The sequence below is a fragment of the Microcaecilia unicolor genome, chromosome 8 (assembly GCF_901765095.1).
Source record: "Microcaecilia unicolor chromosome 8, aMicUni1.1, whole genome shotgun sequence".
Lineage (NCBI taxonomy): Eukaryota > Metazoa > Chordata > Amphibia > Gymnophiona > Siphonopidae > Microcaecilia > Microcaecilia unicolor.
In genome coordinates, this window is record NC_044038.1 from 203,452,852 (window position 1) to 203,467,036 (window position 14,185).

Consider the following 14,185-nt stretch of genomic DNA (forward strand, 5'->3'; position numbering starts at 1 on the left):
CCTTCATGCATGCCCGTTCCTTTCTGAATCGCTAAGGGAAGGGCTTTTTCCGTTCAGTTAGTGCATCAGTTAGTCCACTGCAGTGCCCCCTAGGGTGCCTGGTTGGTGTCCTGGCATGTGAGGGGAACCAGTGCACTATAAATGCTGGCTCCTCCCATGACCAAATGAGTTGGATTTGGTCGTTTTTGAGATGGGCGTCCTCGGTTTCCATTATCACTGAAAACTGGGGACGATCATCTCTAAGGTCGACCATCTCAACATTTAGGTCGACCATCTCTAAGGTCAACCTAAATGTTGAGATTTGGGCATCCTCAACCGTATTATCAAAACGAAAGATGGACGCCCATCTTGTTTCGATAATACGGGTTTCCCTGCGAGGACGCCCTCAGGAAAACTTGGCGCCCCGTTCGATTATGCCCCTTTACGTGTCTTTTTCAAGAATCAAGGCAATTTACAAAGCTATACAGTAACCTAACACATTCCATCCAGAAAGGAAAGCTCTGATACCCCCCCACCCCTAAATTAATTGAGAATTCGTCTGCCTTATCCCAAGTCTTTTCATATATTACAAATAAGCTGGAGTGATGCATTTTGCAACAAAGGGGTGTGTTTGGAGTTCAACTAGTCACTAAACTGAACCAGTCTGAATCATACGAAGAATATGGACACAACTTTCAGAAGACAGCAACTGATCCTTCAGTAAATCAGCAAGGGGGTTATATCACTGCAACATGTGTACAGATGGATTGATTATTGACAATAAGTGCTCTGCTCTGGCACACTAAGAAAGAGACATCTCCTTTTAAAGGGACTGCACAAAACCCACCTCATTAATAAAGTCCCCAATGTCCCCAGGGTGGGGGATTACAGGCCTTACAGGATACTGGGGTTCAGCACCTATGGGTCTCTCATCGACCCGCCGGACACCTGCAGCTTTGTTCATTACGTGATCCATAGACTCAGGTTGCTGGAGTTGGCTTAAATCGTAATCCTGTAAGAAACAAAGTGGTACAGAGTCGGATGGAAGCAGCATCTCTCAGGACCATCACTGTGCAAGATTCCAGGGCCTTGCCACCAACCAGGAAACTCACTTCCAAACCAAGAAGGCTGTCAAATGCTAAGGAATTGATTGTCATGGCTGAGAAAGTAGGAGATCCAAAGCAAGTCACTTTATCTCCCATTGCCCTAGGTATGAACCTAGATTATAAGCTCTTTTGGGTAGGGACACATTGCATCTGAATGATTATCCACTAGCGCTCTACAAATAAGTATTTCTCATTCAGCATAATGTAAGCATCCCTTCCTTTTCTTATGCCATCCTCATACGTAAATTACATTTCCTTTATTGTGGGTGATGGGCTAAGGTCCCCAGCCCTGTAACCTCTTACCTTCCAGCATGAAGGTGAAGAGAAATTACTAGAGGGGCCAAGGTTGGAATGCTGACACCTACAGAGTGACCGAAATCGGGATCCATGGTTTTGACTGAAACTGAATCAGCAGCTGAAATTTGCAGTTCAGTTTCTGCCAAAACCAAAGCTCAGTGGGACCTGCTGTCCTGAGGGGAAAGGGGGGGGGAGAGGTGGTGGCAGCCGGCCCAGGAGGACTTACTCTGGCAGTGGTGGGGATGTAGGTGGGGGTGGGGAGGGAGTTCTGGTTTCAGCTGAAAAGCATTTACATTTTTGGCTGAAACCGAAGCATGACCAAACATGGATTAAGGGCCAGTTTCGGTGCCAAAAAAAAAAAACAAAATTCGGTAGGCCTCTACTAAACACCTCATGCTTTTCTCCATAGCACTGCATGTTGCAACATTAATGTAGGAGTAATAGACTATATTTATATTCAGGTATTGTAAAATCATATATCCATTTAACTTAGGGCCCAGCATTACTTAAAAGGAACAATATTAAAAATTAAATAGCCTGGGGGAAGTAAGTGCTGACCTGGTCTTCCTCACCACCTCCTTCTTCATCATATTTAAGGATATTATCCCTCACATCATCCTCGGGATCAATCAGGAGCTGCTTTGTGTGCCGTTCCTTTTCTCTGCGCTTCATCCATACCACAAACAATAAAACCATGGCTGTGAAAAGAAAATTGTGCATTGACATTTTTTTTATATTTTACTTGAGCTAAATACGCATGAACTGAACATTCACAGAGAGTGCCAGCGCCGGCGGCTGGAAGCACGCTACTGACCTCTCTCTTGCTCAGATGGCATGGAGGTGCCGGCAGGGGACACCTTCAGCTGGCACGGCTTGGGAATCCCTGCCAGCCAAGGCATAAATTTTAATGCGATCAGGGTGGGGTGGGGAGGAGAGGGCAAAAAGAAAATGCATGGCCCCCTCCTCTCTCAGACCACCCCTGGGCCTACCTAGAAATGAACTTCTGGCTATGCTACAGGTCCAGCCAGGTTTTTTCTGCCATCAAAAACTCCCAGCACCACCAAATTTAAACAATTCAAGTTTCCCTTGGGACTATCCAGAACCTCTTACTTACTTCTCCCAGATGCATCTTACTCTATCTGTGGGGTTGCTGAAGCCCAAATGGCGCATAAGCAATATCCAGCTTCTCTGCACCACTGAGGCAGGCACTATTATGTTTTAGGGAAAGGGAAATGGGATGGGGAAGGGATTTGACATTCCACCTTTCTGTGGTTACAATCAAAGCAGTTTGCATATTATATAGAGGTACAGTGGGGGAAATAAGTATTTGATCCCTTGCTGATTTTGTAAGTTTGCCCACTGACAAAGACATGAGCAGCCCATAATTGAAGGGTAGGTTATTGGTAACAGTGAGAGATAGCACATCACAAATTAAATCCGGAAAATCACATTGTGGAAAGTATATGAATTTATTTGCATTCTGCAGAGGGAAATAAGTATTTGATCCCCCACCAACCAGTAAGAGATCTGGCCCCTACAGACCAGGTAGATGCTCCAAATCAACTCGTTACCTGCATGACAGACAGCTGTCGGCAATGGTCACCTGTATGAAAGACACCTGTCCACAGACTCAGTGAATCAGTCAGACTCTAACCTCTACAAAATGGCCAAGAGCAAGGAGCTGTCTAAGGATGTCAAGGACAAGATCATACACCTGCACAAGGCTGGAATGGGCTACAAAACCATCAGTAAGACGCTGGGCGAGAAGGAGACAACTGTTGGTGCCATAGTAAGAAAATGGAAGAAGTACAAAATGACTGTCAATCGACAAAGATCTGGGGCTCCACGCAAAATCTCACCTCGTGGGGTATCCTTGATCATGAGGAAGGTTAGAAATCAGCCTACAACTACAAGGGGGGAACTTGTCAATGATCTCAAGGCAGCTGGGACCACTGTCACCACGAAAACCATTGGTAACACATTACGACATAACGGATTGCAATCCTGCAGTGCCCGCAAGGTCCCCCTGCTCCGGAAGGCACATGTGACGGCCCGTCTGAAGTTTGCCAGTGAACACCTGGATGATGCCGAGAGTGATTGGGAGAAGGTGCTGTGGTCAGATGAGACAAAAATTGAGCTCTTTGGCATGAACTCAACTCGCCGTGTTTGGAGGAAGAGAAATGCTGCCTATGACCCAAAGAACACCGTCCCCACTGTCAAGCATGGAGGTGGAAATGTTATGTTTTGGGGGTGTTTCTCTGCTAAGGGCACAGGACTACTTCACCGCATCAATGGGAGAATGGATGGGGCCATGTACCGTACAATTCTGAGTGACAACCTCCTTCCCTCCGCCAGGGCCTTAAAAATGGGTCGTGGCTGGGTCTTCCAGCACGACAATGACCCAAAACATACAGCCAAGGCAACAAAGGAGTGGCTCAGGAAGAAGCACATTAGGGTCATGGAGTGGCCTAGCCAGTCACCAGACCTTAATCCCATTGAAAACTTATGGAGGGAGCTGAAGCTGCGAGTTGCCAAGCGACAGCCCAGAACTCTTAATGATTTAGAGATGATCTGCAAAGAGGAGTGGACCAAAATTCCTCCTGACATGTGTGCAAACCTCATCATCAACTACAGAAGACGTCTGACCGCTGTGCTTGCCAACAAGGGTTTTGCCACCAAGTATTAGGTCTTGTTTGCCAGAGGGATTAAATACTTATTTCCCTCTGCAGAATGCAAATAAATTCATATACTTTCCACAATGTGATTTTCCGGATTTAATTTGTGATGTGCTATCTCTCACTGTTACCAATAACCTACCCTTCAATTATGGGCTGCTCATGTCTTTGTCAGTGGGCAAACTTACAAAATCAGCAAGGGATCAAATACTTATTTCCCCCACTGTACTTATTTTGTACCTGGGGCAATGGAGGGTTAAGTGACTTGCTCAGATTCACAAGGAGCTGCAGTGGGAATTGAACCCAGTTCCCCTAGTTCTCAAGCTAGTCCTCCACTCCAATAGAGACCCGACTGTTTGTTTTTACGTCATGACTACTTCAGCAACCCCTACAAATAGGGTCAGCTGCATCCGAGGGCTGAGAAGTGTGGACCTATGAGATACTTGAATTCTTAAAAAATCAGACGGTCCTAGTTTTTTCAATGCAGCATGAAGGGCCCTGGACCTGATATTTCATATTTCACTTTTTGTTAGGCTTTGTTTGGTGGTCTATTGTGTTTAAATAAAGTAAACGAATGAAACACACAGCTAGATGAAACCTTGTGTAATAGAGTGGAGCTGGGTGGTTGTCTTAGCTAGAACTGTATCTAATAAGCGCTTGTGAAGTTTGCTGTCTGCTGGATCTATAAGAATTTCATGAACTGCCTGTTTTGCACATTGGGCTGGATATCATTAGCATTTTTCAATAGACACAAAGGGACAACTCTAGAACAGGGTGCCTCCAATTAGGCATTCCGAGGATATACACTCAGAGCCTAAATTCCATTATAGAACACTAGCTTAATCCAGTATTGGTGAGTCCGGCACATTTTTTTCCCCTACTCTGCTCATCTCCCCATCTCCCGCAGCCACATCTGTTTATCCTATAAGCAGCAGCAGCAGCAGCGCCCCTGCCCCAGAACAGGAAGTTGACATTAGAAGGGCAGGGGATCGCAGAGCCGAGAGCGTGTGTCTGAGCAGCACGGCCTCGCGCCTTTCTCTTCTTGAGTTTTCCGTTGCTGGAGTTGCTGGATGGGGTGAGAGAAGGCAGGGGGAGAAATACTGGACAGGGAGGAGAGAGGACAAGGGGAGAAATACTGGATGGAGAGGAGAGAGGACAAGTGGAGAAATACTGGATGGGGAGAGAAGGAACAAGTAGAGAAATACTGGATGGCGAGAGAGGGAAAGGGGAGAAATGCTGGATGGGGAAAGAGGGGGACAAAGGGGAGAAATACTGGATGGGGAGAGAGAGAGAGAGCAATGGGAGAAATGCTGGATGGGGAAAGAGGGGACAAGTAGAGAAGTACTGGATGGGGGAGAAGGGGCAAGTAGAGAAATACTGGATGGCGAGAGAGGGAAAGGGGAGAAATGCTGGATGGGGAAAGAGGGGGACAAAGGGGAGAAATACTGGATGGGGAGAGAGAGAGAGAGCAATGGGAGAAATGCTGGATGGGGAAAGAGGGGACAAGTAGAGAAGTACTGGATGGGGGAGAAGGGGCAAGTAGAGAAATGCTGGATGGGGAGAGAAGGCAAGGGGAGTAATGCTGGATGGGGAAAGAGGGGGACAAAGGGGAGAAATACTGGATGGGGAGAGAGAGAGAGAGGGCAAGGGGAGAAATGCTGGATGGGGAAGAGGGGACAAGTAGAGAAGTACTGGATGGGGGAGAAGGGGCAAGTAGAGAAATGCTGGATGGAGAGAGAGGGCAAGGGGAGAAATGCTGGATGGGGAAAGAGGGGACAAGTAGAGAAATACTGGAAGGGGGAGAAGGGGCAAGTAGAGAAATGTTGGATGGAGAGAGAGGGCAAGGGGAGAAATGCTGGATGGGGAAAGAGGGGACAAGTAGAGAAATACTGGATGGGGGAGAAGGGGCAAGTAGAGAAATGCTGGATGGAGAGAGAGGGCAAGGGGAGAAATGCTGGATGGGGAAAGAGGGGACAAGTAGAGAAATACTGGATGGGGGAGAAGGGGCAAGTAGAGAAATGCTGGATGGAGAGAGAGGGCAAGGGGAGAAATGCTGGATGGGGAAAGAGGGGAGAAGGGGGAGAAATGCTGGACGGGGAAAGAGGGGGCAAGGGGAGAAATGCTGGATGGGGTAAGAGGGGACAAAGGGGAGAAATACTGGATGGGGAGAGAAGGGGCAAGGAGAGAGATGCTGGATGGAGAGAAAAGGCAAGGGGAGAAATGCTGGATGGGGAAAAGGGGACAAGAGGAGAAATGCTTGATGGGGAGACAGGGGGCAAGGTGAGAAATGCTGGAAGATTGGATAGTAAGAAAGAACTAAACATGGATAAAGGCAGAAAATAAAATCAAAGAAAGCTGAAAGGAAGAGGAGAGAAAAATGACACACAGGAAATCCTGGCAACAGAGTTAAGAGAAGATGAGGAAAGTAGAAACCACAGACTGGTACCAACACAAATGAAAAGAAGTCCATGGCCAGACAACAAAGGTAGAAAAAGTTGTAGTTGTTAATTTGTATATAGTGCATGGAATATTTGAAATGTATGTCTGCTATTTTTATTGCAAGAGGAAATTTTATTTGTTTTTCTGGTATTATTCTGCATGCCAGAATCTGGTTTTTGGGGGTTTCAGCTGATTTTTTTTGTCTACATATTTTATTAGTGTATAGTCAGTCTTCAGGGTTCTTGTTTTGGGCCTAGGGACTTGTGTACTATTTTCAATGATACATTTTTATTATGCTCCATGGCTAGTAAAATGGGTGTGGCTATTGTGGGGGTGGAGCCTTAGATAGTGACCCTGCCCTTAAGGTTGGCACTGTATGAGAACTGGCACTTTATTTCCTACAAAAAAAAAGCACATGATTTGCAGTTACACAAGACATAGACCTAATGTAACTGCAATCACGTAAATGCAGCAGGGACACGTAATTCTGTAAGATATGCACATAAGTCACAGTCCTGCCCATTCTCCACTCTTCTGTACGCCCCCCTTGCATTTACATGCTATGGCTCTCACAGGCGCCTTTACGGAATAGTGCTTGGGCACTTTCATGGTTAAGTGTACACCAGGGGGCCAATGGTGGACCTTGGAGACCTCTGGGGTGGCCCTCATCATAATTCTGGATTTTCTTCTGCTACTCTCTGCATCTCTCACCAAGTTCATGATAGAAAGAGGGAAGTGGATGGGAGTAAGAACCACACGCTTGAAGGACGAAGCATGTCTCAATAGGTGAAGAGAATGTATTTGGAAATGCCCATCAGTTTGAAAGCGAGCTGGTGGGGTGGATGCCATTGATACACACTGGTCAGCAGTGTTGTAATTTCACATGGAAAGATGTTTGGTGGCTCTCCTTCAGCTCTTTGGATCCAAAGTGGCCCCAACTTAAAAATTAGTAAGACCACAGGTGTACACTGGCCTCCCAGATTCTATAAACGTCCATGTCCAAATTTATGCCAAGCGTGCAAACTTGTGTGTGCATTTATAGAATATGGGCTATTGGGTGCACACCTTAATTTAATAGTTGGCTGCTAATTGGGGTTAACAGTCAATTATTGGCTTAAATTGGTGTTAATTGGCACTGTCACCAATTGGCATTTGCAACTATCATTAGCCACTATTCTAGAAGCTGCACATGTCGATTCCATTAAGCGTCACTTCTACAGGGGCATGGGCTGGTCAGAGGCGTGACTAAACTCAGGTGTGAAACTGTGGATTTATGCTAGTATTCTATGATGGCAGTTCCACAAAGAACTGCAACTACAGAATCCACACTTAGCATGCATCATTCCAGCAACTAAATTTTGGTACACTTTCTTGAATCTACCTCTTGGTTTGCATGAGTGCTAGTATTCTGTAATACTATGCATGCACAGGGTGTGTAAATCAGGCACTGTTATAGAATTGCTCTTAAAATGGGAAAATCCTTTAGCAGATGTGGCCCTCGGTCATTCTGGTTCAGATACTATGTGGAGCGGGTGCATCCCCTGGCATTACTCACTTAACAATATAATGATGCATATCAAGATGGCTATGATTGCACCCGTGCCCAGTCCGGCAGCAGCCACGGCTCCAATGGTAGTGCAGTCTCCATCGTTGTCACATGGACACACCTTTACTTTAATGATGGATGTATTGTACAATGGAGGGTTACCAGAATCTGTCACAATGACTGGGACATCATAGACTCCAGCTTCCAGGTGCCCTACCTGCAAGCTCAGCCGGGCATAGTTACCTACAGAAAAGCAAACAGCACATGAACAGAAGTGACTATCATTTCAGTTCAGCATCTAAAAAGCAAAACATAACAAGATTAATCTGCCTTGTGGAAAACAGAAGTTGCTAATTAGCTTTGTCTTGGCTATTGCAGCTGCTTCTCTAACTGGAAGGGTGAGTTGGAAAAGGATGCATCACCTCCATTGCCGGAAGACAAGAGCTTATTGCTGTTTACAATAATGGGAATATTTCTCAGGCCAGTTCCTGTTTCAATGTGTCACTGCTTGATCATTGCAGTTCTTATACAGCATAGACTGTCTCGAGGGCTCTGCCGTCTAAGATCCTTTACATTCCAAGGTCTTACCTTGCCCAGAGTTATGGACAGCACTCTCTGAACTCTCTGATTCTGGAAGGAGATATGCCACTTTCTACAGGCAGAATTTAAATCATGTGTATCACATCAGCCAGATCTCATTTGATATTCACCTTCAGTAGGAATTTCTGCTAAGGCGCTGATGCTCTTGGTTCACCTTATACAAAAATTAGGTAACTTTCTGTGCTTGCTCAGCAGTAATTACTTTCTGTGGGCCTGGGCTTCATGGTGACCTTTGGTGCTCCTCTTCAGGAGTCTGGGAACACATGGCTATATTGTACTGCAGATTAAATATTGCAGAGCCAAACAAAGAATATTCATCTGAAAAAAATCTGGATCCTTCTTTTTGAAAACCACTTGAATGAACAGGAGATGCAGGAGAGCTATAATTTGGCCTAACAGTTTTATGTTTCTCTTTTTTCTTCTGGCCCAATCAGAACCAGTGCTGAGGTCCTGGTTCCATGAGGCTTCATTTGCAGCAGCCCTGGGACCTTCCCTCCCACTGTTTGGTCTAAAGCCAGGAGCTGTTCACCAGGGATCTTTCTGGAACCTTTTATTGTGCATTCTAAATCCAGCCACAAGGTGTCACCCTTATTGGCAACTGTAACTCCCTCCTCCACAGGCCATGAACACTGCTTTTACAGCGTTCCCATTGATCTGGAAACTTATCCCAGGTCCCTCCATATGACAGCATACACTGTTGCCCTCAAGCCACTGGACTGGCCCAAGAATATATATAACATTTTGTCTCCAGTATATCAGGCACTAATAGTTAATGCTTCAGCAAATTTATGCTCAAAGCTAAATTGACCAGTACATGTGTGAAGTGCGTACCACAGATCAATAAACTGATTGATTGTTCCAAATAGAGAGAACGTTCCCCAGGAAGCATGTGGTATACACTTAAGATCACTCTCATTGGATGGCAATTGAACTTACAACCTTCAGCATTTTGAGTGGTTCCTGCTTTACACTATCGAAGGAAAGGCCACGGGTGACTTTAAATGAATTCCAGCACAAGAAATGAGCATTGATTGTGATTTTGGCTTATGACAGTTCTTTGCCTGGGCATAAGGATGATAGATAATACTCTCTTTCCTTCCCTCCCTTCGGCCATTAAGGGTGATTTATACCCAATGCGTTTTTGCTAACTGTTCACAATTATGAGAGGAGTTAGAGAAGCCAAATGCCAAAGTAGCTTAGAGTTCGGTTATTGATCTGAGACTGAACATCATCTTGTCTAGAGAGCTGGGGCTAATTTAAACTTTTAACGAATCTGATGAAATCTCCCAGTGCTGGAAACTATCTGTTGCATACAAATGATCTCCACATCTTGATATTTTATATCACAGGTGTATATGTGTAAACATATATATGAGTACACCACACACACAACACAAGAGGGCATCAGTAAATAAGGTGAAATTAAGAATTGCATCAAAACGGTAAAACTTCACGGTATTTATTGATTCCCCCCTTATGTTGTGTGTATGCAAGAGAAGAAACAAGATTATTTATTGAAAATGTACACTACTTCTCTGATCTTGAGATAGCATCTGAGGCGGTTAACTAAGATATCATAATATCACCATGCTAATCTAATCTTTTTCCTCTGTGTTATGTTGACTTGATCTCTGACACAGGACAATGCATTTAGGAAGCAGGACATGAGCTATAGATTTTTACTGAGTGCCATTCCAAACTAGTTTGGGTAGCATGCAACAGTAATGGTATAAGAATGACTCAGAGCTGGCAGGAACCAATATCCTACTGAGAAAAGCTATATATCCAAGACACATCACAGATCCTGGGACCCTGGAAGAGATCATTAAACCCTCAGGCCATGCTATCAAGGTCTATTCCTAATGATTCTTCTTATGCTTGAGTGAAATTACCATTTAGTCGACTTATGGTCCAATTCCTCCTGACCTCTGAGGGGAGCTCAAAGACAAAAGGTCCACCATTTGGCTTTCTGTCGGCATCTGCAGCGGTGATGTTGATGGCATTTGAGTTGGGCTTATCACAAATCTGTGCCTCTTTTGGCAAGAGCTCAGGAGCATTATCATTTATGTCAATTAAGTAGATCTGCAGCGTGCCAGTGCCGCTAGCTGGAGGCACACCTGGACAAAAGAAAATCACATTTTTACTAAGCCACTCTGAGTACAAGTGAACAAGCTATCGTTTATTAAATTTAATATACCGCCCTTTTTGAAGTACAAGTCAAAGTGGTTCACAATAAAATACAATTAAAACTAAAATAAATGCAGAAATCCATAGTATAATAGGAAAGAACCACTCAAACAAGAAATAACTAAAATGTATACTCATTCATTCATTCATTCAAGAACTGAAGTCTCACCACTGAGTGCTGCAATGTCTCCCAATCCACAATAAACTTAAAGACCTGTAAAAGCTACATCAAACAAATACGTCCACAAGAATAGCCCTCCTATTCAATGACCCTGCAGGTGCTGGTGAAGGCTGACAAGGAGTCTGCAAGCTCCAACATTACTGACAGTGAACAGGGAAATAAATTAATTGTATCTGGGATGTGCACTGGTCTTTTAAAGAGAGAGACTATGAGAAGAATAGACCATAACCAAGCTCTAAATCTTAAAATGTGGCCCAAGAAATACATTTGCATTTCAGACTACTGTACTAGATTAGACTTAATCAGTCCCAACAGCACAGTAGCAATTGAAGTAATGAAGTCACTTTCAACTAGGATAGTCCAATACTATCATAACACTGCAGACGATGGCAGATTAGGAATCCTAGACCCAGCCAGTCTGCTTGGATGTTGCCATGTAAAATGCCCTAGAACCTGGCCATCAAATGAGCAGTTTTGGATGCTTGACCTATTTAGGTCAGTTAGGTTTGTCGTCTTCCCTCTTTGGATCATTTTGTGTACATGCTTAATTCAGGATTTGAGGATTATTTATCCTGTCTTTTAACTCTAGTCCATCTGGTAGATTACATAAGGCATCAACCACCCTTTCTGATTATGCCCCTGTCTACGGAAAATTCTACCTTCCCTACTTCATTGAATTCTGCTAAAAAGTTAAATGTTTCTATCATAGCCCTCTGTATGTTCTTTATTCCAGTCAGTATATTATAAGTACCTTAAATCTACTATATAGAGTGCTATCTGGTTGGCAACACCTATAATGCGAGGATATCATTCATCTTATTCTTTCTAATTCAAACTCATGTCCTGAGGAATTGTGATGCTTTCAGGCTTATTTTCGAAAGAGAAGGGCGCCCATCTTTTGACACAAATCGGGAGATGGGCGTCCTTCTCCTAGGGTCGCCCAAATCGGCATAATTGAAAGCCGATTTTGGGCACCCTCAACTGCTTTCCGTCACAGGGACGACCAAAGTTCCCAGGGACTTGTCGGAAGTATAGCGAAGGATGGGACTGGGGCGTGCTTAACACATGGCGTCCTCGGCCGATAATAGAAAAAAGAAGGGTGTCCTTGTCGAGCACTTGGCCAACTTTACTTGGTCCATTTTTTCTTGCGACCAAGCCTAAAAAAGGTGCCCAAACTCACCAGATGACCACCGGAGGGAATTGGGGATGACCTCCCCTTACTCCCCCAGTGGTCACTAACCCCCTCCCACCCTAAAAAAATACTTTAAAATATTTTTTGCCAGCCTCTATGCCAGCCTCAAATGTCATACCCAGCTCCCTGACAGCAGTATGCCGGTCCCTGGAGCAGTTTTAGTGGGTGCAGTACACTTCAGGCAGGTGGACCCAGGTCCATCCCCCCTACCTACACTTGTGGTGGTAAATGTGAGCCCTTCAAAACTCACCAGAAACCCACTGTACCCACAAGTAGGTGCCCCCATTCAGCCCTTAGGGCTATGGTAGTGTTGTACAGTTGTGAGGGGTGGGTTTTGGGGGGCTCAGCACCCAAGGTAAGGGAGCAATTTGTGAAGTCCACTGCAGTGCCCCCTAGGGTGCCCGGTTGGTGTCCTGGCATGTGAGGTGGACCAGTGCACTACAAATTCTAGCTCCTCCCACGACCAAAGGGCTTGCATTTGGTCGTTTCTGAGATGGGCGTCCTCGGTTTCCATGATCGCTGAAAACCGGGGACGACCATCTCTAAGGTCGACCTAAATGTTGAGATTTGGGCGTCCCCAACTGTATTATCGAAACGAAAGATGGACGCCCATCTTGTTTCGATAATACGGGTTTCCCCACCCCTTCAATGGGACATCCTGCGAGGACGTCCTCAGGAAAACTTGGGCGCCCCGTTCGATTATGCCCCTGTTTGTCACCCTTAAACAGCAGAGTGCAAGAGTGCAGGGACTTAGAAATTCAGCCTTGGGAAAATGTCTCCATCTGCAACCACAAGCTCTTTAAGAGAGGAAGACTTTAACAGTACATCCTTGTGCAAAGTAATGGCACTATGTAAATGATATCTGTTATTACTGCTGCAGGCCATAAAATGAAACTTTCATTGCCTTTGGGAATTGTTCAGCTCTGCAGTGCATTAGCAGCATCTCAACAGAAAACTCTTCCGTGCAGTCATCTCAGAAATATAATATTCATCTCCTATAACCAAACAAAAGGAAGTTAAGGGATGGGGGTAGGGAAGGAGACATTTGTGTTCTCCTCTTTTGAGATAAATACCATAAGCATGTGATGACACAGCACATAAACTCAGGGATGAACATTTTGAGAAACCTATTACATAATGCTTTAACAGTTATCCATCGCCTAGCAGTCATGCTCCCCTTTGAAAGGCAAATTCGTAGCGGAATAGGATGGGTCACTGGGACAATGGTCTAACCAGTGCTCAGCACAGCATCAGGAACTAGAGAACCTGGGGGCAGTGCTGGAGATTGTGGGCCCTGATATTCAAAATGATTTAACTAGGCAAAGAGGCTCCTGCCATGTTAAATTGTGCTGGCTGGCCCAAGCACTAATATTCAGTGGCAGATAACCAGATAATGCTGTTGAATATTAGCACTGACTGCTGTGGATTGATTAATTTATTAGGATTTATTTACCGCCTTTTTGAAGGAATTCACTCAAGATGGTGTACAGCAAGAATAATTCAAACATAAGCAACAGAGAAAAATTAAAGCAGTAAAAATATTCAAATTGCAATACAAACCAGCTTATTTTCGAAAGAGACGGACGCCCATCTTCCGACACAAATCGGGAGATGGACGTCCGTCTCAAAAACAGGTATAATCGAGTGCTGAATTTGGACGGCCCCAACTGCTTTCCGTCAAGGGGACGGGCGAAATTCTCGGGGGCGTGGCCGAACGGTAGCGAAGGCGGGACAGGGGCGTTCTGGGGCGTGGTTAACAGATGGACCTCCGCGCCTGATAATGGAAAGAAGCAAGACGTCCCCGATGAGCATTTAGTCCACACAAAGTTGGTCCTGTTTTTTTCACGACCAAGCTTCCAAAAAGTGCCCAAACTGACCAGATGACCACCGGCGGGAATCGGGGATGATCTCCCCTGTCTCCCTCAGTGGTCACTAACCCCCTCCCACCCTAAAAAACAAACTGTTTAAATATTTTTTCCAGCC

General features: G+C 45.0%; 1 protein-coding gene across 1 annotated transcript in view; it reads right to left on the reverse strand.

The window, feature by feature from the left end:
* Positions 1–14,185, reverse strand: part of CDH4 (cadherin 4) — a 394,777-nt gene that overhangs the window by 9,415 nt on the left and 371,177 nt on the right. The window contains exons 11-14 of the mRNA XM_030213453.1: positions 10,535–10,759; positions 8,052–8,285; positions 1,941–2,080; positions 827–991 (exon numbers count right to left, since the gene is read on the reverse strand). Of these exons, the coding sequence (XP_030069313.1) occupies positions 827–991; positions 1,941–2,080; positions 8,052–8,285; positions 10,535–10,759 (764 nt within the window). The remainder of the gene's footprint in view (positions 1–826; positions 992–1,940; positions 2,081–8,051; positions 8,286–10,534; positions 10,760–14,185) is intronic.